Source organism: Microcaecilia unicolor, chromosome 3, assembly GCF_901765095.1.
Source record: "Microcaecilia unicolor chromosome 3, aMicUni1.1, whole genome shotgun sequence".
Taxonomy (NCBI): domain Eukaryota; kingdom Metazoa; phylum Chordata; class Amphibia; order Gymnophiona; family Siphonopidae; genus Microcaecilia; species Microcaecilia unicolor.
The window spans coordinates 207,276,361-207,301,674 of NC_044033.1; the positions used below are offsets into that span (position 1 = coordinate 207,276,361).

Sequence of the window (25,314 nt, forward strand, 5' to 3'; positions counted from 1 at the left end):
GTACAAAAATATAATCTCAAAAGAATTATTACGAAAGGAGCAGGTTATTTGATTTAGTTATGGCCATAGCTATACTGTCCGTATTGTCTGATTGGAAAAACAACACAGTCTTTTCTCTGCTGATGGAATATCGTGTGTCTCACTAGGAAGTAGTTTGTTAAAGGGGTCTATGTATTTTATTTGTTCCTCCTAGGGCTTTGTCTGTGTGTGTTGTTTTTTTTTAACTATATTATATTGTATTTGTTTTTGGCACCTCTATTTGTACAAAATAGAAGTTTTGTATAAAAAATAAAAGTTGAAACTAAAAAAAAGAGTCCTTTTATTATCAAAAGTGCCTAAGCCAGGACACCTCTGAGTCACCCCAAAACAGTAATTCATCCCAATGGTGAAAATGAACAGAAATTGCTCATACAGGATAACACTAGAAAAGCAAGCAAGAATGTGAAAGCACTTGTCTATGTTTCTGTATCTCTGGTGAGACTATTATCTGTACTAGTTGGTACTTTTACCAGTTGTCCTCTGTGGATCAGAAACCACGTCCTGTTTGTGTCCTACCTCTAGTGACAGCAAAAAACTTACTCTGGAACATAAAAGAAGTATCTGAAAACAATCTGAAATATGCACCTAAATTATTCTGTACTAATTGTACTCTAAGAATTAGAAAACACACCATTGAAGTGAAGGTATATAAAATAATGAGTGGAGTGGAACAGGTGGATGTGAAGCATCTGTTCACGCTTTCCAAAAATACTAGGACTAGGGAACATGCGATGAAACTACAGTGTAGTAAATTTAAAACAAATAGGAGAAAATATTTCTTCACCCAACATGTAATTAAATTCTGGAATTTGTTGCCGGAGAAAGTGGTGGAGGCGGTTAGCTTAGCAGAGTTTAAAAAGGGGTTGGACGGTTTTCTAAAGGACAAGTCCATAAACCGCTACTAAACGGACTTGGAAAAATCCACAATTCCAGGAATAACATGTATAGAATGTTTGTACGTTTGGGAAGCTTGCCAGGTGCCCTTGGCCTGGATTGGCCGCTGTCGTGGACAGGATGCTGGGCTCGATGGACCTTTGGTCTTTTCCCAGTGTGGCATTACTTATGCACTTACGAAGTCAACCACTGGTAGCTTCTCTACGGACATTATGGAACTTGTGCTTAAATTTTAAAAGGCACTAGAAATCAACTCAAAGTAATACTGGAGAACCACTTTCGAAGGTACGTAAGGCAGGACACCTCTGAGTCACCCCGAAAGAGTAATTGCTCCCAATGGTGAAAATGGACAGAAAGTGGTCTTATAGGATAACACTAGAAAAGGAATTTAGATCATGTATTCACTTGTATGTTTCTATGTCTTTGTTGAGGAGAGGCTCATATAAATACATTTTTCTGTTGAAAATCTGGGCTGGAGAGAAAAAGTTCAGTGAAGAGAAATCTTCAGCGTGTGGAATTTACCCTGTTATCTATTAAATTACTTGGGTAAAATTCCTTTGAACACTGACCTAATGCTGCCTCCACCCTGCCCTACATTCTTTCAGAAGCATCAAAAATCCCAAGATATTTAATTTGCTTTTTCCATTTGTGAACCTTTCTTCATATGTCAAATTTTGTAAGAAGGGTGAACGGCATGTCCAGAGTCCGCCCTTAATGAGGGGACGAACTGACCCGCCTTTTCCAGTGCTCTGTACTCAGGCCGGATCTTCTAGAGGCAGAAAGGAAAGGATAACGTTAACTTAACCTGGGTTCAATGTGCGGGGACATGGTTAATCCTGATTGGCCAGGCATATTTAAATCTTCATGGCGGGAAGTACCTGCCAATGGGATGCAATCAAGGGGAGGGCGGGGCTCGGTAGCACTAATATAAGACTGGCTCCACCGGGGACCAGTATCCTCCCTGCTCCCTGGAGGTGGTTTGATCTCCTGCCCTTCCCACCCCTTTTGCTTTTGAAGAGACTGCAAGATGCATGTTGCTTTGCTTAGTCGCAGCTTCGGGGGGGGGGGGGGGGTACCTGAGCTAGAGTCCGTGCGGAAGGAGGTCTTTCTGGACAGGGCCTTAATATTCACCCAGCGCTGTTCATTGGGCCACAGCGCAATTATAGATGTGGAGGTCCACGACTTGAGGGTTAAGCCTTGCTGATATGGTGGTTAAGGATTTGGGTTTTAATGCTTTGGCTATTACTCCTTGCTGTTAAATGGCAGGGAGTTCAGCATCAAGTCCTATTGCAACCAAAGGATCTGAGGTTTCTTGACCATGTATTAATATATTAGAGAAAATTCTTGTGTTATCTGAAGAGGATCTCCCATTCATAAAACCAGTTTGATCTGGGTGAATGAGTTTGGGTAGAAAATGTTGTATTCTGTCTGCAAGAATTTTGGCAAATATTTTGGCATCTAAGTTTATTAAAGATAATGGCCTATAATTTTGCACTAAACTGGGATCCTTATTAGGTTTCAGTAATACTATAATATTGGCTTCAGTGAAAGAGCCCTTGATGTTACCAGTTTCTATCATGTAGTTGAAATAATCACATAAAATTGGGGATAATATGGATTTGAACTTCCCCAACTACATATATTCAAATAAATGATGTAATCTCTAAACCTTTCACTCCAACAAGAGGCACTAGACAGGGTTGCCCATTATCACCATTATTTAATTTAGCTCTAGAACCATTACTAACAGCTATTCGTCAACATCCCCTTATACACGGTGCTAAAATTGGTCAACAAAATATTAAATTAGCAGCATATGCGGACGATGTTCTATTATTCACTTCTCCTTCCTCAATACCTCACATCCTGTGTTTAATCTCTAAATTTGCTGAAATATCTGGTTATAAATTAAATACCACAAAAACGGAACTTCTGCCTATAAACTGTGTACATTTGAAACATGTTATTAAACAATATAATTTTCAATGGCCCCACTATTGAAGATACTATTAAATATAATTCTGATAATATAATTAAAATCGCTGAAACATTAACTCAAAAATGGTCCCCTTTAAGGCTCAACTGGTGGGGTAGACTAGAAACTATAAAGATGATGATAGTGCCAAAAATTAATTACATTCTTAGTATGCTCCCTGTATTACTGAATCCTTCAACATATAAGAAAATTGAAGCTAAACTAATACAATTTTTATGGAGTAATAAAACACCTAGAATTTCTGTTAAAAAACTGAAAGCTTGCTCACCAAATGGTGGTGTCAATTTCCCTAGTTTCTATGAATACCACATATCCTTTCTTTTAAAACAAAACTCAGCTTGAATCTGAGGAGACTTCCGGTGGAGCCGAGCGGCAAGATGGCCGACGAGCTGTGAGCTCCGTAACGCTCGAGCGAAGCCCCGAAACCAACGGCACCGGCACCGCTTCCGATGGCTCTAAGGGACATCGGAGGGTAGCGGAGACCAGGAAGCACCTACGAACGGCCCCACCATAGAAGCTGGCAGCCCCCGTGCAGAGTTTCTCACGACCCGCATTTCAAGATGGCGGCGGCAGCAGAGAAACGAAACCAGTGAAACCCAGAGGCCAGCGGTGAAGGACGCACGTGAGGGGAGAAGTCAGAACCTGTTAAAAACTGGAGGCAGAGAAGTGCAAATCGGAAGCAGGCACAGCAGACCCCTCAGAAGCAACGTGAACCCCGGAGTAGAAGCGAGGCTCAGACGGGCTTGAGCAGGCAAGTGACAGAGAGCAGCAGAGAGTCTGGGGGAGGCACACGTTTTTGTCATTTTTTTCTCTCTGAGGCATATCGTGGGCGCAAGTTTCGGGCAGGATAGTGCTGTATATACTTCCTGATTGCCCCCCCCCCAGTCTGGGGGTGAAGGTTTCAGACGGTAGCCTTGAGTGATATAACGTTTCTCCCACCCCATCTCCAAATCTGAGAGACCGCGGAAGGTACGGGCTGAGTGCCAGAAGAACTTCGGAGTGCCCCGAGGCCGCTGAGAATACACATAGGAGCTAAGTCCCCACAGAAGTTAGACAACTAAAGTCTAGTAAATTCGGGAGGCAAGCTGTGCGGAGGACGCATGTGAACTGGTGAGCTTTGTGTAAGGAGCAATATTTGAAACACATGTCGCCTGGGACCACTCGCAAGGGGACGAAGTTCGATAAAGAAAAGCCCACACCTCTCAGGCCCAACCATAAAATGGAGGACTTGAAAAGTTCAGTGGAGGTAGAGTTTACTGATAAACAGCTGGCACAAATAACAGCAGCGGTGAGTGCGGCCCTCAGCCCAAGACTTGATCTGCTGGCGGGGCAATTAAAAAACTTGGAATCATCTGCAGCAAACACGGAGAGGAGGGTGGGAGAGGCGGAAAATCGAATAACCGCAACGGAGGACTGTTGTGCACACAATACACAGGAGATTGCCAGACTCCAGAATCAGCTTAAGCTGCAACAGGAAAAAATAGAAGACATGGAAAACCGTGCACGGAGATGTAACCTGAGACTCGTGAGAATCCCTGAAAAGATTCCGGAAAAATCGCTGGGATATCTACTGGAACAGTGGTTGAAAAAAGAATTGGCTCTCTCTGACAGTTACGGAGAGCTGTGTATTGAACGAGCCCACAGGTTGGGGCGCTGGCAACAAAACTTACAGAGACCAAGAATCGTCATCATTAAAGTGCTCAACTATCTGCACAAGGAAGAAATCATGCGGGGTTACAGATTGAAGCGAGATTCCCTTACATATGAGGGATCCCAGGTAAAGATCTTTCAAGACTATTCAGCAGGAGTACAGGAGCAGAGACGCCGTTTTCACCCCATTTGTTCTGCATTGGTTGCTAAGAAGACCAGATTCATGCTGCTCTATCCAGCCATTTTGAAGATTCACCATCTGAACCAGTGGCGTTCTTTCCAGACCACACAGGAGGCCCAGCAGTTCCTAGACAAGGACATGAAGGAGCCCGACACATGAGATAGTACTGGGTATGAAATTTGCTGGACAGTCGGGTGGCCCCCTTCTACGTTTCTCTGTGGGTGGGGGCCACGGACCCAGAAGTGATGAACAATGTGGGGGTTACTTGAAAGTTGTGGTTGTAAGTTAATTGTTAATGTTTTCTTGGTAGGACAGTTACGATGGTAAGAACACAGAGAAGTTTCAATGGCTGTGGGGGATTTGGGATTTGTGAGGGCCATCTGACCATGAGTTGGGTGGCGTCCTGAGGGGTGGGGTTCGAAAAATAAGTAGGTGCTGATGGGCCAGGGGCTTCCAGGAGTGAGAGAAGTCCGTGACAAGAAGAAGACTCTGAAGAGTTATAGGGGGGAGGGGTGGGGGGAGGGTGGGGACGGGATACAGGGGGAAATAGAGGGGGTAGGGATTAGGGAGGGCACAGATCATAAATATGCACGCTGTGAGGATGTGAAGGATGAGTGGTGTGACGAAATAGTTGTGATAAAATGGAAGGACGCACCAGGGAGGTGGTGGCTGGGACACCTCGCCGTTGAGATTATAGGAATATCATATGGAGGCATTGACAGATATGTAGAGACTACATGGCTCCACTACAAGTTTTAACTTGGAATGTGGGGGGTATACATTCACCAGTTAAGAGGCAAAAAATTTTAAAAACTCTGAATGATCAAAAGGCGTCAATTGCATTTCTGCAGGAGACACACTTAACACAGGCAGAACATACTAAATTGAAACGTTGGTGGGTAGGCGAAATTTTTGAGTCACCAGCAGTGGGAGGGAAGGGAGGAGTGCTCACATTGATAAGAAAAGGAATACATGTGGAGGTTGACAAGGTAGTGAGAGATGACAAAGGGAGATATGTGCTGGCATCTGTAGTGTTGGATAGACAACCGGTTATACTTTGTAATATCTATGCACCAAACACATTCGAAAAACAATTTTATACGCAGCTTATTCGTACATTGCAGGGTTTGGGAGGGATACCCATTATAATGGGGGGAGATTTTAATGAGGCAGCAGATCCAGCACTGGACAGGTCTAAACCAATGGGGAGAGAGCTGGCCGGACCTCGGAGGGGAATAGCGGCGCTAGAAGAGGCATTTGCTGTGGTGGACGTGTGGAGAACACTTAACCCTCTTGAGAGGGACTATACCCATCTATCGAGGGCTCACTCCACTTGGTCTCGAATTGACTATATATTTGTCACAGAGGACTTGTTCACACAGGTGGATACCGCTAGGATCGGTCCAGTTGTGGTCTCTGATCATGCCTGGGTAATGGTGAGATTACAGTTAGATGAGGGGAGGAGAGGCGACAAGGTGTGGCAATTTCCAAGCTGGTTATATCGGGATGGGCAGTTTCTTCCCCACTTGGTTCAATGTTGGAAAGACTTCAGTAAGACCAATGAGAATCATAGGAAGGATCCAATGCTCTACTGGGAGACTGCTAAGGCGGTTCTCAGGGGAGAGACTATAGCATACACAAGTTTTAAACAGAAAGTGAGAAAACAAGAGATACTTAGATTAGAGAAGAGAGTAACTATGCTGAGGCGACAATATAGTGAGGGACATTCGCAAAGGCTCCGGGTTCAGCTGTTAGAGGCACAACAGAGTCTTAATGAGCTAGTGCACCGTATAGTTCAGAGGTCCCTGGCCTATTATAAGTATCGGCTGTATAAGTTTGCTAACAAGGGAGGGAAGTTTTTGGCACGGGTGATGGGCAGGAAGGCAGGCTACCGTAAGGTGCTCACGCTGGCAAATGAACAAGGAGCCATGGTACATCAGGATAGTGAAATCTCAGGAGTATTCAAGAAATTTTTTGAGCAACTGTATCAGCCGCAAGATGACTTAGTCACGCCTAGCGAGACTTATCTGACTGGTATAGATCTACCTAGATTAGAAGATGAAGAACAGACTTTACGGTGGAGGAGGTGATGTGGGTAGTTAAGCAGAGCCCCTTGGGGAAGACACTAGGCCCGGACGGAATGTGGAACGAATTTTATAAGCTATTGCAGACTGAAATTTGCCCGATTCTGACTGAGGTCTTTAATTTAACAGTTCAGCGGGGATCCATGCCATTACATATGAATCAGGCTCACATAACAGTGCTATTAAAGCCGGGTAAGCCAGCCAATCGCCCAGAATCATACCGACCGATATCACTTTTGAATTCAGAGGCTAAATTTCTGGCTAAATTGTTAGCCAATAGGTTGGCCAGGTATCTCCCTGCTTTGGTGGAGGAACCGCAGGTGGGATTTATAAGGGGAAGGAAAATAGCAAAGAACATGCGAAGAATAATTCTAGCTTTGGAAAAAGTGCAGAGGGAGGGAACACCGGCAATGTTAATTAGTTTTGACGCCGAAAAGGCTTTCGACAGGGTGGACTGGGGGTTCCTTTTCAAAACACTTAAGGCGTATGGGATGAATGGATTCTTTCTACAGGCTGTTAGGGCATTATATACTGACCCTCGGGCGCGAGTCTTGGTCAATGGTCTAGGGTCGGAGTGGTTTCCTATAGGCCGGGGAACGCGCCAGGGATGCCCTCTCTCTCCACTCCTTTTCGTGTTAACACTTGACCCATTGATACGAGAGATTGGGACTAATACAGATATACAAGGAGTACATATTCGAAATAGGGTATTTAAAATTGCGGCATTCGCCAATGATTTGCTGGTGTTAATTACAAATCCAAAGAGTTCCTTGGGATATCTTATGGAAAGCATAAAGGAATATGGAGAATTTTCGGGGCTACACTTAAATTATATGAAATCTGAGGCCCTGGCGAGTCCGGAGGTCAGGAGGGCGGACTGGGAACAGTTCCCGCTGCGCTGGGTGACTGGATCCTTTACGTATCTGGGTATCCAATTAACAATAGATCCAGCAAGGCTGTACACCTGTAATGTTCCTCAGTTATTGCAGAACACAAAGGTACAGTTGGTCAAGTGGACCTCCTTGCTGTTGTCACTGATGGGAAGGATACATTTGTATCGTATGCTGGTGTTCCCGAAGTGGCTATACATGTTGCAAACATTGCCAATACGGTTATGGAAAAAAGATTTAAAAGCCCACCAGAGACAGGTAAATCGTTTTTGTTGGGCGGGGCGGAAACCAAAACTCAGGTGGAATAGTCTTGGCGGGACCCAGGTGAGTGGGGGACTGGGGATTCCTGATATGCGCACATATAACCAAGCATGTCTGCTCCGCCATCTGGGAGATTGGGTTTTGGGCACGGCTACATACACTGATACACAATTGGAGCGCCTGTACTTTAGCCCCTGGCACCTTAATTACCTCTTGCACACAAAATTTAGTAATCTCCCGCAAGGGGTAAAACGTAGCTGCCTTTTGCAGCCTTTGCGATATTTGTGGAGAGAGGTAGCGGGAATTTTAGGGCATAATCCGGAGCAGAGTGTACTGCTGCCCATTATGGGTAATGGGGATTTCTTGCCTGGGAGGGAAAATAAGGTCTTTCGAGACCTGGAGAAGAAGGGAGTGATACTTTTACAGTATTTCCTACAGAGAGATGGGAAACTCATGCCTTACTTAGAATTTGAGAGGCTCTGTACTGGAGGAATATTAGCGAAACTAGCTTACTACCAATTATCACATTATATATATAGCCTCCCCGCCGCAGACCTATTACCAGAGTTTGGGATGAGTATCAGGGAGCTCCTGGCCGGGGATGCAGCTGGACAAATATCAGTGTCCTGGTTTCACAAGGTGCTGATAGGGAAACAACCTAAAAGAGATGTTAAACCATTAGCTGAGAAATGGAGCCAGGAGGCGGGAAGTAGAATAATAGAGGGGATTATATTAGCTGCGCTTCAGGGAGGAGTAAGGGTGGTGCATAGTTCTGAGTTACAGGAATGCCACTTTAGAACTATCCATAGGGCATATTTTTCAGCTAAACAGGCGTGGTATGCGGGTGTGGTGGAAACCAGTGAATGCCCCAAGTGTGCAGTGGACAATGCATCGTTTCTCCACGGTGTGTGGCAGTGCAGGGTGATATAGGGGTTCTGGTCGGCTCTCTCCCGGTTCCTAAGTTGGGTCCTTGGATATCAGGTGGACCTGTCCTTTGAGCGGGTTTTATTTAGTTCAGTGAGGGTTTGGAATAGAGGTTCCCTAGAGGAAAAGATTTTTCTTAGCAAAGTTTGCATTTTGGGGAAAAAATGTATTCTCAACCATTGGATCATGGATAAAGGCCCCTCTTATTGGTACTGGAGGAACAAGCTTCATGAGCTGATGTTATGGGAAATGCAGGATGCTCGTAGTTCACCAAAGAGGCGGCAGCGGTTCATGAAAGTCTGGGGGGCCTATTTGCAAAAAATATCCCCAAGAGCACGGAGTCAAGTATTGAATGTTTTAGGTTAGATCGGGTGCATGGAAGAGATGTGATAGGAACGAATGGGTTGAGAATTTGTGGTAAGCCGTCATTGCTGGAAGTTAAAGGTGCGATGAGTGGAAGAGGAGGATGGAAGCTTCAATTCTTACTGTCATGTTCGCTACAGTACCCACATGAGAAGATTGGGATATCAAGTTGGTGTAAGGGGGGTATGTTCTGTGTCTATCACATGCTCACTTGCTACTAAGTGGTGCTATAGTGAAGGGGAAAGGGGATAGGTAAGAGGGAGGGAGTTGGGGGGAGGGGGAGGGGGCAGAAAAGGTTGACTGATACGGGATAATGTTTAATTGGCATTGGGAGTGCTGTCGAAAGGTATGTTCAAGTTTTGAGTTTGATTTGTTGCAAGTATATAATGTCATAATATGCGTAAATCCTAATGGCAAATATTAACAAGGGTTCAATGAACATGTACTCCACAGTGGTGACCTACTGCGACGGGGGGCTATAAGAGCCAAAAGCCCCTTGCGCATCCTTGTCAGCAAGACATCAAAGGAGTGGGGCACTGTTGGAACCTTTTTGACGACACAGCGGTGTTTGTTATGTGGGCAACCTTATGTTATATAAAGGATTAAGCGGGTTAGAGATTTAATATTGGTAAGAACTTGTTGGAGTTTTTGCATAACGTTGGGATTGGAATGGGGTTGGGGTAAAGGGAAGGGAAGGGTTGGGGGGAGGGAAGAGAAAGGGGGGGGAGAAAATGTATGGAATTACATGTTTAAGAAATGTTTCATTGGGAGTTAACTGCTGTATTTGATGTTATTCCATCAATAAAATAGATTTAAATTATAAAACAAAACTCAGCTTATATGTATGATAAGGAATAACACATCACTTCACCATGGTTCCAATTTGAAGTACTAAAGCAACCAGATACACCAACACATTTCTTTCCTTGGTCTCAACAGACTAAAATCTCTTCCAATGTTTTGTTTAAAACTCTTAAAACAGTTTTCAAAGAACTTGATTCAGTTCTTACACACCCCTTAACACATACCATATACATCCCAATTTGGAATAATTCAAAGTTCAAAATTAACAACTCTTGCATTAATTGGACTGCTTGGAAAAGAGCTGGCATTTGGTCCCTTAATGATGTCATAAAAGCTCACTCTTGGCTTCCCTTTTCCCAATTATGTATAAAATTTGGCCTCACAAATTCTCAACACTATAAATGGATCCAACTCAAACATTGTGTAACTAATACATTAGATATAAGTAAATTAACTACTGAGTTCCCCACTTGCTGGAAACTCTGCAAATCATTTATGTCTTCCAAAAAAGTTGCATCTACATGGTACAAAATACTTCAATTAGCTAAATTTAGCTCACCAACTAGTACCATGCAATCATGGGAACATGATCTAAACACCCAACTAAATGAAAAAGAATGGGAAAAATTCTGGTTCAAAACTACTCATACCACCAAATCAGCGTCCATTTCACAATCCATGTTCTACCTAGCACACAGGGCCCTATGGACTCCAGCTAAACTCGCCAAAATGAATACGACAAAAACCAAAAATAATATGAATAAATGTTGGACATGTGAAAAGGATGTTGGAAATCTCAAACATAATATTTATTCTTGTTCATTTGTTCAAGATTATTGGAACTCTGTATGGAACACAATCCAGCTTATAATTGAAAAAGAAAAACGTCTATATTGCGACCCAAATTGGGAGATAGACGTTTATCTCACAAAAACGAATAAAGCGGTATAATCGAAAGCCGAATTTGGACGTTTTCAACTGCACTCCATCGCGGATGTGGACAAAGTTGATGGGGGCGTGTCGAAGGCGTGGTGAAGGCGGAACTGGGGCGTGGTTATTGGGCAATCAGAGATGGGCGCCTTTCGCCGATAATGGAAGAAAAATATGCGTTTTTAGCGAGAATTTAGGGCACTTTTCCTGGACCCTGTTTTTCCACGAATAAGGCCCCAAAAAGTGCCCTAAATGACCAGATGACCACTGGAGGGAATTGGGGATGACCTCCCCTGACTCCCCCAGTGGTCACAAACCCCCTCCCACCACAAAATATGCCGTTTCACAACTTTTTATTTTCACCCTCAAATGTCATACCCACCTCCCTGGCAGCAGTATGCAGGTCACTGGAGCAGTTATTAGGGGGTGCAGTGGACTTCAGGCAGGTGGACCCAGGCCCATCCCCCCCCCACATGTTACACTTGTGCTGGTAAATGGGAGCCCTCCAAACCACCCCCAAACCCACTGTACCCACATGTAGGTGCCCCCCTTCATCCCTTAGGGCTATAGTAATGGTGTAGACTTGTGGGCGGTGGGTTTTTAGGGGCATTTGGGGGGCTCAACACCCAAGGGAAGGGTGCTATGCACCTGGGAGCTCTTTTACCTTTTTTTTTGTTTTTGTAAAAGTGCCCCCTAGGGTGCCCGGTTGGTGTCCTGGCATGTGAGGGGGATCAGTGCACTACGACTCCTGGCCCCTCCCACGAACAAATGCCTTGGATTTGTTCGTTTTTGAGCTGGGCGCTTTCATTTTCCATTATCGCTGAAAAACAAAAACGCCCAGCTCACAAATTGTCGAATAAAACATGGACGTCTATTTTTTTCGAAAATACGGTTCGGTCCGCCCCTTCACGGACCCGTTCTCGGAGATAAACGCCCATGGAGATAGACGTTTCGTTCAATTATGCCCCTCCACATCATCTACCTTGAATATTCAAGATGTTTTAACATATAACATAGTCATAATTGGATCCCTAATGATACAACCACCACTAGACAAATATCAAGCACAATTATTAGACATAATGTTACATCAAGCCTTAAGAACCCTTTTCTTTTGTCGGAAAGACCTTACCAAAGTAACGTATTTAACTTGGTGGAATTCTGTGTGTATATTAGCTAAATATGAATATGCTGCGGCTGAAAAATATAACTCACTTGTTAAATACAGTAAAATATGGACTTCTTTACTAGATCAACTACATAATAACCTCTCTTAGAGTTGAATTTATGTATGATCATGACTTGGTATAGCAATAATTCTTGTATAATCTTAGTCTGAACGTGTATACTGATGCTTTGTTATTGTTAATCTGTTATGCTGGTTATTTGCTTTTATTTTAGCCTTTTGTTATTGACTACAAAACATAATAAAAATATTGGAACAAAAAAAAATGGCAGGTAGTTGAGTGTTGTTTCTGAATAAATAATGATGTCTGTTCCTGTTAGCTCGGGTTCTATATGTCACCAATAAACAAAGCTGTGGCCTGTTTTATACCCAAAGAGAATTGTTGATCTCATTCATTGATGTATTGGTATTACACTTAATTGTATTGTATAATTATATCTGAGGAAAAGGCGGGTGATAGGTCTCGTATCCCTCCATTAGTAGATTTATATGTTGGACAGATTGCCGTTACACCTCACTCTTTCTGGCAGTCCATCCTTGGAATCTGTAGTTTGTATCAGAGGCAATAGAGAGTGAACATGACTTGCCCAGCTTCCCTGGTTCTTTGCCCACTGCTGCAGGAGGGAGACCTTTTGGCCAGTTCTGTTGTTGAACTTACATTCCATTTCAGTGCTTTGTTTGTAGAACCATTGCAATAAGTTTTGGATCTGGAACCGGTCACCCCCCCCCCCCCTCCTGCCTCCCTCCTGCCCTTTTCTCTGTCCTTTGTTCACAGTGATGCAATCACTGCACCAAAGCGCAGATTGCGCTAATGCCACGGTGATTTCACCACTGAAACCAGCATTTCAGATTCCCATAATGTACCATGATCGAGTTGTCAGAAATCCAGGACTGGCTTAAAATGTCCCTCCTGGAGCTCTCCATCGCTAACATATTCCCCATGCTCACTCACAAACTATGATGTTATCATACCCACCACTAGACTGTGTACATTTTGCTGCTTCTTCTGGAGAGGTGAAATGATGGTGGGGGTGGGGGGTAGGTGGGGTCACAAATATATGTTTGCCTAGGAAGCCAAACTAAGAAACACACAGAGTTTATGATACTAGCTATGTCCCTTTGTCCCCCTTCCTCCAAATTTGTCAATGGTCTCCTGCCACCTCTTCCTGCTGCTGCTGTGTTACTTTTTTAGGTTCATATACCCCAGTGCCCCCACATTTCTACCTCCTGTGGGATATAATAGGTTCATAATATTTTTTATTTTTGTGAGGAATGGGAACAGTGCTAGTCATCAACCTGTGTATAACTCTGAAGGATAGATTTCAGAAAGGTGATGGTGATATAGAACTTAAATTTCTTCAAATCAACACAGAAGTCAAAAGGAGAAATGGTAAAAGTTCCAGGTGACTCTCAGAAAAGAGACCAAGACATGACATTTTTCAGCAAAAACATTGAATACTTCAGTGGTGTGCCTACCCTTGTTGCCACCCAGGGTGGGACACCCCTCCTCCGAGCAAGGGGGTGCCCTTAGCACTCGTGCAGCTGCTGGCTCTGCCGGTCCCCGCCTCCATCTTCCTTTTCCGGGGCAGGGGACCGGCAGAGCTGGCAGATGCACGTGTACTCAGGGCACCCCCCTTGCTGCCAGTCCTGCACCCAGGGTGGACCGCCCCACCCTTAGTTTGATAGAGGAATATATTAATCATTTTAGCACATCTACTGAATCCCCTGTTATAAATGTCACCGCATGCCATTGGAGATGAGCAGATGTGGTCCCTCTTCATAAAAGTGAGGACAGGGAAGGAGTGGGAAACTACAGGTCGGTGGTAGGGAAAATAATGGAGTCACTGCTGAAAGAAAAGATAGTTAACTTTCTAGAATCCAGTAGGTTGGAGGATCTGAGGCAACAAGGCTTTACCAAAGGAAAATCCTGCCAAATGAATCTGATTGATTTCTTTGATTGGGTGACCGAAGAAATGGATGAGTGTGGTATCGGTGCTTATGTCAGGATCGCAGTGGTGCACTGTGAATGTCAGCGCTTGGGCGTGCTGTTGGCGCACTGTGCACGGTGAGGTATTGGTGTGCTGTTCGCATCAGTGTGGCATTAGCGCGCTTTGGCTTCAGAGGCGGTGGGGTGACCAGTCCCAGATCCAAAACTTATTGCAATGGTTCAGTAAAATGAATAAAATCTCTGAGAGTTTTTTTTTTCCTGACACTATCGGTGCTGCTTTTCCTCTCACTAATAATGAGCACTTACAAATGTTTTATTTTTGATTGCCTTGTTTGGGTGATTTTCTTTCATTGCAATTGGAAAAAGCAAAATATGTGTAGTTTTGTTAGGTGCTTGTGAAAAGATAGAGGCAGAATGAAGGCAGTATTAAGTCTGGCCAGGTAACTTAGGGGCCATTTCACTAAGCTACGTAGGCGCCAAATTGGAGTTACTGCCTGGTTACTGCATGGTCCTCGTGGTAATTTCAATTTTGGTTTGCATCCACTATGCGCATCCGAAAAATATTGTTTTAATTTCTGGTGCATGTCAAGTGGCATTTAATGCGTGTGGGTCATTACCACCCAGTTACCACATGAGACCTTACTGCTAAGCCAATGGCTGGCAGTAAGGTCTCAGACCCAAAATGGAGATGCGGCAATTTTAATTTTGCTGCACATCCATTTTTGGCAAAAATTAAAAAAGGAATTTTTTGTAGGTGCGCTGAAAAATAATTCTGTGCGCGACCAAAACACACGCCTACACTACCGCAGGCCATTTTTCAGCACACGTTAGTAAAAGTTCCCCTTAATAACTGGCTTGGTAGTTCTGCTGGTCATGTGCTCAGTCAATGCGCCAACCACCACCTTCATCATTAGCTCTGCCCAACATCACTTGCAGTTCTTAAACTCTTCCTACGACAGCCCCTCCCCCCCTCACACTTCACCCTATTCTTATTACATTTCTAATCCTTCTCAACAGCAATGCCAGGTCAATCATTAGGCAACCTAAGCCACTGTCCAGGGCAGCAGAGAGCAGCTGTGGTCAAAGCAAAAAATTGAGTTTGCGTTGCTGTTCAGATCTAAGAACCGCCAGTGATGTAATATTGATCCGCCGAGGTGGCTTTAATGATTGTCTAACATTCTTTATTATTTTGACCAGTGAATGTATACAGACCGCCGCTGAATGGATTAACACTTATCTAACACATAGTAGATGACGGCAGAAAAAGACCTGCATGGTCCATCTAGTCTGCCCAACAAGATAAATTCATATGTGCAATCGTCGAGATAAGGGAACATATGCACTCCCAGTCTGCGTAGCGACGCTGCAACTACTGCCAGGCATTATGTAAAGACCCTGGACGCAGACGCCAGACCAAAGGGCAGCACACAATACTGGAAATGCTGCGCTCCCAGACGAAATCAAAGATACCTCCTGTGAGCTGGAAGTATCGGGATGTGTGTATAAGCATCCTTTAAGCCCAGAGACCATAGCCAATCGTTTTTCTGATTCATGGAAAGAAGGGTGCCCAGGGAAACCATCCTGAACTTTTCTCAGACTAGATCTTTATTAGCAGAAGAAGAATTTATAAGAATTTATACAGACCGTCATTGATTACCAGAAAGATTAATTTAAGGAAATTTATACAGACCGCTGTTAAGATGGTTTAAAAGTTATCTAACATAATCTTTGTTACCATAAATTCTATATAAACTCACCATTTCCAGTAATAAAGGAAAGGCTAAGAGGATCCACAAAGTACAACAAGATATAGATCACCCAAAAGATATTATAATCTTAAAAGAATTATTAAGAAAGGAGCAGATTATTTGATGTAGTTATGGCCACAGCTATACTGTCCACATTGTCTGACTGGAAAGACAACACAGTCTTTTCTCTGACTGCTGGTGGAATATCGTGTGTTTCACTAGGAAATAGGAAGAAATGGCTGCAGTTAAGAAACATTTTTTATGTGCGCTGAAAAGTGACCTGCACTGGTCTAGACGTGTGTATTGGGCACGCACAGGTTCATTTTTCAGTGCACATGCAAAAAAAGGCCTTTTTTGTGGCCGAAAATGGACCGGGCGGTAATCGTCAACGTGCATACAATGCTGATTACCGCCGGGTAGCGCCATGCACTGGAAATTTTCTGGCGCACGTAAAAAATGAAATTGCTGCCCGGGCCATGCGGTAACACCTCTGTTTATAAAAAATAAAAGTTTAAACTAAAAAGAAGTCCTTTGATTATCAAACATACCCAAGGTGGCATGTTTTGCCTACTTCAGAGCTGTATCAGGGGTCAACTGTAATACAGTATGAATATATTAGTAGCATAATAAAACCAAATTATATAAATAAAAGACTCATAAACAGATGACATACATGTATTCTAGGATGTCTATTTAAATTAAATCTGATACAATAAAAATAAAAATTAGCAAATATTGGGGATCTTTTACTAAGCTGGCTGTCTCTAACGTTTAGTGCATCCTAATCAGCACGCATTAAGGGATATGTTTACTACAGCGCATTAGCATTTTTAACGCACCTATAAAGTTAAGGTGCATTAAACACTAACACGCCAATACATTCCTATAGGCGCATTAACGTTTGACGTGCATTAAAAATGCTAACGTGCCTATTTATTTTTATTTATTAGGATTTATTTACCGCCTTTTTGAAGGAATTCACTCAAGGCGGTGTACAGTAAGAACAGATCAAACATGAGCAGTAGGCAATTAGAGCAGTAAAAATATTCGAACAACAGTACAAAGTATGGCATGGTATACTACTTGCAATGACCACACAATATGTACTAGAACATTATAATTGAATTATTAAGAAAGGAGCAGGTTAAAGAGGATAAAATCATTATAATATAGCGTGCCTTTGTAAACACAGACATAAAAGCGCTACCGCAGCTTAGTAAAAGATTCCTAAATTATATGGGAGCCAGCCAGTAAAATGATCACAAACATACCTCCTATATTTATATAGAACATATGTATAATGAATTAGAAACATAAAAAGATAAACAGATATATGGGAACCAGCCAAAGGAATGTGTGTTAATGAACTTTCTATGTTAACAAAAATTGTTATTGTTTTTCTCTTATTTCTGATATTGTGCTTAATTGTCTTACAATCTTTTTTATTGGAAGCACTAAAGTCATGAGATGCTTTAAATATTATTTTAGGATTGGATTGGATTTATTAATTTTATATGCAATGTAAAGTGGTTTACATTAAAAACATGAAACTAAGTTTAAGATGTAGAGGGGCATAATCGAACGAAAACATCTATCTCCATGGGCGTTTATCTCCGAGAACGGGTCCGTGAAGGGGCGGACCGAACCGTATTTTCGAAAAAAATAGATGTCCATGTTTTATTAGACAATTTGTGAGCTGAAAAGCAATTTATTGCTTTTCAGCGATAATGGAAAATGAAAGCGCCCGGCTCAAAAACGAATAAATCCAAGGCATTTGTTCATGGGAGGGGCCAGGATTCGTAGTGCACTGGTCCCCCTCACATGCCAGGACACCAACCGGGCACCCTAGGGGGCACTTTTACAAAAACAAAAAAAAAAAGGTTAAAGAGCTCCCAGGTGCATAGCACCCTTCCCTTGTGTGTTGAGCCCCCCAAATCCCCCTCAAAACCCACTGCCCACAAGTCTACACCATTACTATAGCCCTAAGAGGTGAAGGGGGGCACCTACATGTGGGTACAGTAGGTTTGGTGGGGTTGGATGACTAAGCATTAAGCAGCACAATTGTAACAGGTAGGGGGGGGATGGGCCTGGGTCCACCTGCCTGAAGTCCACTGCACCCCCTAACAACTGCTCCAGGGACCTGCATACTGCTGCCAGGGAGGTGGGTATGACATTTGAGGGTGAAAATAAAAAGTTGTGAAACATCATTTTTTTGTGGTGGGAGGGGGTTAGTGACCACTGGGGGAGTCAGGGGAGGTCATCCCCGATTCCCTCTGGGGGTAATCTGGTCATTTAGGGCACTTTTTGGGGCCTTATTCGTGAAAAAAAACAGGGTCCAAGAAAAGTGCCCTAAATTCTAGCTACAAACGCATACTTTTTTTCCATTATCGGCGAAAGGCGCCCATCTCTGTTCGGGTGATAACCATGCGCCAGTCCCGCCTTCACCACGCCTTCGACACGCCCCCGTCAACTTTGTACGCTTCCGCGATGGAGTGCAGTTGAAAACGTCCAAGTTCGGCTTTCGATTATACCGTGTTATTCGTTTTTGTGCGATAAACGTCCATCTCCCGATTTAGGTCGGAACTTGGGCGTTTTTCTCGTTCGATTATAAGCAGGATAATATAACATTCTTATAAAATACAAAAAATCAGTATTACAGACAAAGTAAAACGTTGTTGAAATAGCCAAGTTTTTAGAGTTTTGCATAAACCTGAACAAGAATGAGCATTACGGAGTTCATCAGGTAAAGAAATCCAAAGCAAAGGACCAACATAAGAACACACTCTGTTCCTTGTTGTTGAAAGTCTCATGACTGTTCAACCCTAAGGGATTATTGCATCATTTTTGCATTATCGCAAAGAGAAACAATGTTAATAATAGATCGTAGACTATTCAAACAACAAGAAAAACAATGTGCTCAGTTTTGGAAGCTGTGTCTTCCTAAGAATATACAAAGACTTGAAACAGTTCAGAGGAAGGCAATAAAAATGATATGGGGTTTGCTCCAAAAGACATATGAGAAGAGACTGGAAGACCTGACTATCCAGCTTATAATCGAACGAGAATAACGCCCAAGTTCCAACCTAAATCGGGAGATGGGCGTTCTTCTCACAAAAACAAATAAAGCGGCATAATCGAAAGCCGAACTTTGGACGCTTTCAACTGCACTCCGTCGCGGATGCGGACAAAGTTGACGGGGGAGTGTCGGAGGCGTGGTGAAGGCGGAACTGGGGCGTGGTTATCACCCGAACAGAGATGGGCGCCCTTCGCCGATAATGGATGCGTTTGTAGCTAGAATTTAGGGCACTTTTCCTGGACCCTGTTTTTTGACGAATAAGGCCCCAAAAAGTGCCCTAAATGACCAGATGACCCCCAGAGGGAGTCGGGGATGACCTCCCCTGACTCCCCCAGTGGTCACTAACCCCCTCCCACCAGAACAAATGATGTTTCACAACTTTTTACTTTCTCCCTCAAATGTCATACCCTCCTCCCAAGCAGCAGTATGCAGGTCCCTGGAGCAGTTGTTAGGGGGTGCAGTGGACGTCAGGCAGGTGGACCCAGGCCCATCCCCCCCCTACCTGTTACAATTGTACTGCTTAATGCTACTAGTCGTCCAACCCCCCCAAACCCCCTGTACCCACATGTAGGTGCCCCCCTTCACCCCTTAGGGCTATAGTACTGGTGTAGACTTGTGGGCAGTGGGTTTTGAGGGGGATTTGGGGGGCTCAACACCCAAGGGAAGGGTGCTGTGCACCTGGGAGCTCTTTTACCTTTTTGTTTGTTTTTGTAAAAGTGCCCCCTAGGGTGCCCGGTTGGTGTCCTGGCATGTGAGGGGGACCAGTGCACTATGAATCCTAGCCCCTCCCACGAACAAATGCCTTGGATGTATTCGTTTTTGAGCTGGGCGATTTCATTTTCCATTATCGGTGAAAAGCAAAAACGCCCAGCTCACACCTTGGCGAATAAACCATGGGCGTCTATTTTTTTTTGGAACATACGGTTCACTCCGCCCCTTCACGGATCCGTTCTCGGAGATTAACGCCCATGGAGATAGACGTTTCTGTTCGATTATGCCCCTCTATGTATACCCTAGAGGAGAGGAGGGACAGGGGAGATATGATAAAGATGTTTAAATATGTAAAAGGGATTAATATACAAGCAAATCTTTTGCAGAGATAGGGAAGAGGTAGAACCAGAGGACGTGAATTGAGATTACAGGGTGGTACATTTCAGGAAGTACCTTTTCATGGAGAGGGTAGTGAATACCCTCCTGGTGCAGGTAGTGAGGACAAAAACAGTGACAAAATTCAAAAAATGTATGGGACAAACACAGAGGATCCAGTGGCGTACTGAGAGCGGAGTTGTGGGGGCAGTCCGCTCTGGGTGCATGCTGCAGGAGGGGTGCTGGGAGCAGCCGTGCGGCTGTCAGCTCCGCTGGTTCTCTGCTCCCTCTGCTGTTACTTCCTGTTCCGGGACAGAAGGAGCAGGGAACCAGCGGATCCGACAGCCGTGCGGCTGCTCCCGGCACCCTAGCAGGTAAGAAGAATGCACCGGGGGGGGGGGGGGGTCATGCTGCACCCGGGGACGATGACGATGCTGCACCCGGGGGAGGGGGTGCACAGCCAGGATCTGCCCCGGGTGGCAGCCGACCAAGGATCGCCACTGAGAGAGGATCCCTGTATAGAAAGAGGATAAAATCAAAACAAAACTTAAATAACTTCAGCACTTTAAACAGGGCATTGAGGAGTGTAGCCTGCAGGGAGAGGCAGATACAGCTCTGGCTACCTTGTTGGGAACTTATAAATAATCCTAAGTGGCTTTCAATCGTCTACTGATATGTTCAAAGCAGTACCGACAGAAGAATGCAGCAAAACAACCAGCAATATTCCCTAGCTCAAATGCCTTGAAAAAGCGGCAGCGAAACGGGTGCCTGTCGGGACTGATTGAGCCTTCAGATAAGTGGGATGATATTTGTTCTTGCTAAACTGCTGGTCATTTCGGTTTCAGGATTGTCCTATATAAGAAGAAAAAGTTTTCACATATAGTAGCATAAATTGAGGAAAGAAGGGGTTTTCGTTCTATGATCACTTAAATCACAAGAGATTGATATCTAAGTCACTACAAAGTGACATATCTCAGTGATTTATGAGACCTTTTCCTCCTACCTGAATATCCTCTAATATATTTTGAAGTGAACATTGTTGGGTAGACTGGATGGACTCTATCTGCCATCATTTACCATGTTATGATGACTCTGGTTGCATTTACAGATGGCACAGGAACCCAGATTTATTGATGGTGATGTTTTAACAGACAAACGCAGAATGTGATGACAGAGAAGGATCATTCGGGCCCCCTATGCTCTGTCAGTTTCATTCCTGGAGGAGTATCAGTCATACCATAGGGAACGAGGATATTTGTTCTGCTTTGGGAGTGTCCACAGTGATTTTCATTTACGCACACTATAACAGGAATGAACCTCACTTGTAATCCCTACATATGACCTAAATTTCTCAAATTTGCTGCTTTGTGTCTAAGATTTGACTGTGTGATACCCTGTGTTGCACTTGTTCTGTGACTGTAATTCTTCCATTCCAGTTCAAGGTATTACCTACTATCTACCAGCAGGGGGCGCTGAATCTTGATCTGCCCAGTTCCTGGTTGCTTCTGTTTTTGTTCCTCCAGCTGACTTCTCGGAAATCAGCCCATCTCCTGTTAGAGACACAGATCAATGACACCATTTGACCATTGGGTGGCATCGGAGAATCATGCAAAAAGGCCCGAAAGCAGGTTTTTCGGCAGCTCCTTCCTTGCTGGCTGTTTGAAAGGTCTCACAACTTACTAAGATAAATATTACCTACACAAAACCCAACTTACCCGTGGCCGGACAGGCTGAAGGATCTATTTCACAGGTGGTGGGAATGTCCAGTGAGCTAAACCTTCTGGCCAAAAATAAATATGTGGATAAACCAAAACACTGGCCTAGTTGTAGAGAAGCCTTTTGTTATTCTTACTGGGATGTGACAGCACGAGCCAGATCTTGGCGTCTGTTTCCTGCATCTAAATATAAGCATCCACGCTAAAAAAAAAAAAAAAAAATTAAAATGCTTGTGTTTTCCGCAATATATGTGCGTCACGTTCGGGTTTTACCAGGCGCATGCGCATAGAAGCCAAGCTTAGCGTGGAACTCTTCTCACATGTGTCGAGCACAATCCTCCTGCCGAGCTCCCTAATAGTTTTGCTTCCATTGAAAGCAATGGAAGTAAAACCCAGACTGGCTCAATCGTTCTCCTTTTTCTGGAGCCATATGGTAACCCTAAGCGTGCCTATGTTTGCATCTCATTATCTTTGATCATTAGGGCGTTGTTCTGCACTGTTCTGACGGTATTTTTACGGCACTATTCAAAACAGCGCAAGACAGTGGCGTCACGAGGGCAGCTGACACCCAGGGCGGGTCGCCGCTGCGCACCCCCCCCCTGGGTGCAGTGCAACACACCCTCCCCCCTCCGGAGCGCAACCCCCCCCCCCCCCGAGAACATACCTGGGAGAGCCAATCCGCCGAGTGCATGCCGCTGGGGGGTGTCGGCGCCTCGCTGTTTCCTTGCTCTCTCTGCCCCGGAACAGGATGTAACCTGTTCCAGGGCAGAGAGAGCAAGGAAACAGCGAGGCGCCAACACCCCCCAGCGGCGTGCACCCGGGGCGGACCACCCCACCGCCCCCCCCCCCTTTCTACGCCACTGGCGCCAGAGTTTTGATCATCTGCCTGTGCATGTAAGTTTCTGTGTGCAGAACCTGAAACTCCTGCTCCCACAGAAATGCTTGGGCCCATTTTTTGTTTGGGGGGGGGTTATTTCTCTGGAACCCTTGTTCCGATTTGGCCTGTTTTTCAACTCGATGTGTCTTTTCACCAGTTTTTCTCATATGCCAGGTTTTATCCAGTGCAATTAAATTTTGCCCCCAGACAATAGGCATTTCATGACTCTTGTATTATTCTTTCCAGCTTCTGTTGGACTGGAAAGAACACAAAGGCATGAGGTAAACAAACAAATATCCAGTGTATCTGAATGTAACTCACCTTGAGCTACTACTGAAGAAGGTGTGAGCAAAATCCAAAATAAACAAAAAACAAATAAATAAAAAAATTAATATATAACAACAACAAAAATAATTGGGCCTGTGTTTCTCGGGCCTTATTTCTCTTTCACAGTCCAGCAACCTTCCTTGTGAAGTGTTGTGCTGCTTAGCAAGAAGTGATGTGAGGAGGAGGGTGGGGGCTGTAATTGGAGAAGGTGCTGCCTCTTTAACAGTAGGATCTGGAGTAGGGTTGGACTGGGAGGTGCTAACAGAAAGTGAAAGTTTCTGCAGACTTCAGCTCTGAGTCTGCTTTTGTTCTTACCCACGCCACTCTGGAAAACTGATTAGATGAGGGGAGCTGGATATTTTGGGGTGCTTCTACTGGAGATGTTGTTTCCCTTGGGCATGCACTGCACCCAGTCTGAGGGTGAGTAAGGGTGTCATTACCCTGTGGGCTCTCAGCCTTTCACCAGGGAACTGAGGGAGGGGATTGGGGCTCCCCTGCACGTTAGGAGTGAATGCAACCCCCAGCATCAGAAAGGGAAGAGAAATATAGTAGTTCAGTGACATTGATACTGGACTAAGGACATTTATTACAGACATGAATTGAGGTTGAAGGGGGGCAGACTCCGGAGTAATGTCAGGAAGTATTTGTTCATGAAAAGGGTGGTAGATACGTGGAATGTCCTCTGGGGGGAGATGGTGGAGATGAAAACGGTAATAGAATTTAAAAAAATCCTGTTTAGAAGGAATGGATCCACGGAATCTTAGCAGCGATTGGGTGACAACGTCTGTAATTTGAGAATAAAACCAGTGCTGGGTAGACTTTTACGGTCTGTGCCCTGAGAAAGTTAGGGACAAATCAAACTGGGGTATACATATAAAGTATCACATACCATGTATAATGAGTTTATCTTGTGCAAACTGGGTGGACCGTTCAGGTCTTTATCTGCCGTCATTTACTATGTTGCTATATATTCTATCTCTGCAGCCTGAAAATTCTGCATGGAAAAAAATACGCTTAGGCGTATTCTGTAAAGTATGCCTAAATTTAATAGAATAGACAAATTTCCGCACAGTTTATAGAATAACACCGAGCACCTCTCCACGCGATCAAATGTAGTCGCGATCGTTTACACCATGTCAGCATAAATCCTGATGCCTAAATTACATCCTATATAATAATTCTCACCCGGCTCACTCTGTGGGAGGGAAACACTGAAGCACTAGGCTGGCTGCCAGCAACACTCACTGTGCACCACTCACTGTCACTCAGGACCCGCCGTCAGCCGCACTCCTTCCGGACATAATTCGCAACCCCAATGTTCTAAATGAAGCCTCAAAAGCCCCTCAAAACCGGAACTGTGAGGCGCCAGAGATATCCGGTTTGCCCATGCTTCGAAAACGGAAGCCAGAAATCTGAAGCGCCGTATGCCCCGCCCTCGCGTCACAACGTCATGACGACGAGGGCAGACCACAGTGCAGCAAACTACGGAGCTCCACGCGATCTGCACACTGCTGGAAAGTAAACAAACGCAATCGGACCTCGCAGGTACCTCAAGGGGGGTCGGGGGACACGGGTCGCGAGGCACACTGCAGCAAACTACGGAGCTCCATGCAATCTGCGGAGCACACTGCTGGAAAGTAAACAAATGCGATCGGACCTCGCAGGTACCTCGAGGGGGGTCGGAGGACACGGGTTGCAAGGCTACAAACGCTACCTCCCTGTGCCTGCAGGGTGCTTCGGGGACAGCTGTGTCGCTCTACATGCCTCCACAGCCTACAAACCCCATCTCCCCCTGTCCCAAAACCTTGCTAGCACCCATTTCATCTCTCCCAGAAACGGCCTTTTTTGCTAGTATATAATAAAATGCACCTCCAACATTCTGAAGCTGACTGCATGGCTGAGGCATTCTCCGAAGACAAGCAGGCTGATATTCTCACATGTGGGTGACGTCATGTCGGCCTCGGAGGATTTCTAGCAAAATCTGAAAGTCTCTACAACTGTGCCCTGTCGCGCGGGTGACTGCACTGCGCATGTGTGCGCACGACTTCCCGCCGGACGCGAGGACACATTCTTCAGTTCTTTTTTGTCTGCGTCTGAGGTGACATGGAGATCGTTGATGCTTCGTGTTTCTTCTGAAACCCTGGAATTAAGTTTCTCGCTGTTATTGGTTTAATAATAGAATTATCTCTTTTTCCTTCTTAGTTTTTCGTGTTAAAGTTTCCTTTCTTTTTCGTCGTGACCGTGTTAGGTTGCTCGCAAGGGAGTATTCCCTTCTTTTTGTGTCTTTTCTTTTCTGACACCATCGCGTTCTTTAATTTAGCCGCAGCTGTTTTTC

At 44.5% G+C, this 25,314-nt stretch overlaps 2 protein-coding genes across 3 annotated transcripts in view; both read left to right on the forward strand.

Annotated features, from left to right (window-relative positions):
* The window catches only part of LOC115466177 (class I histocompatibility antigen, F10 alpha chain-like), a 159,558-nt gene that overhangs the window by 61,284 nt on the left and 72,960 nt on the right, over positions 1-25,314 (forward strand). The window lies entirely within an intron of this gene.
* The window catches only part of LOC115466176 (major histocompatibility complex class I-related gene protein-like), an 80,141-nt gene continuing 78,118 nt past the window's right edge, over positions 23,292-25,314 (forward strand). For both annotated transcript variants that reach the window (XM_030197266.1, XM_030197267.1), the window contains exon 1: positions 23,292-23,399. In XM_030197266.1, coding sequence (XP_030053126.1) covers positions 23,321-23,399 — 79 coding nt within the window. In that variant the 5' untranslated portion in view covers positions 23,292-23,320. The remainder of the gene's footprint in view (positions 23,400-25,314) is intronic.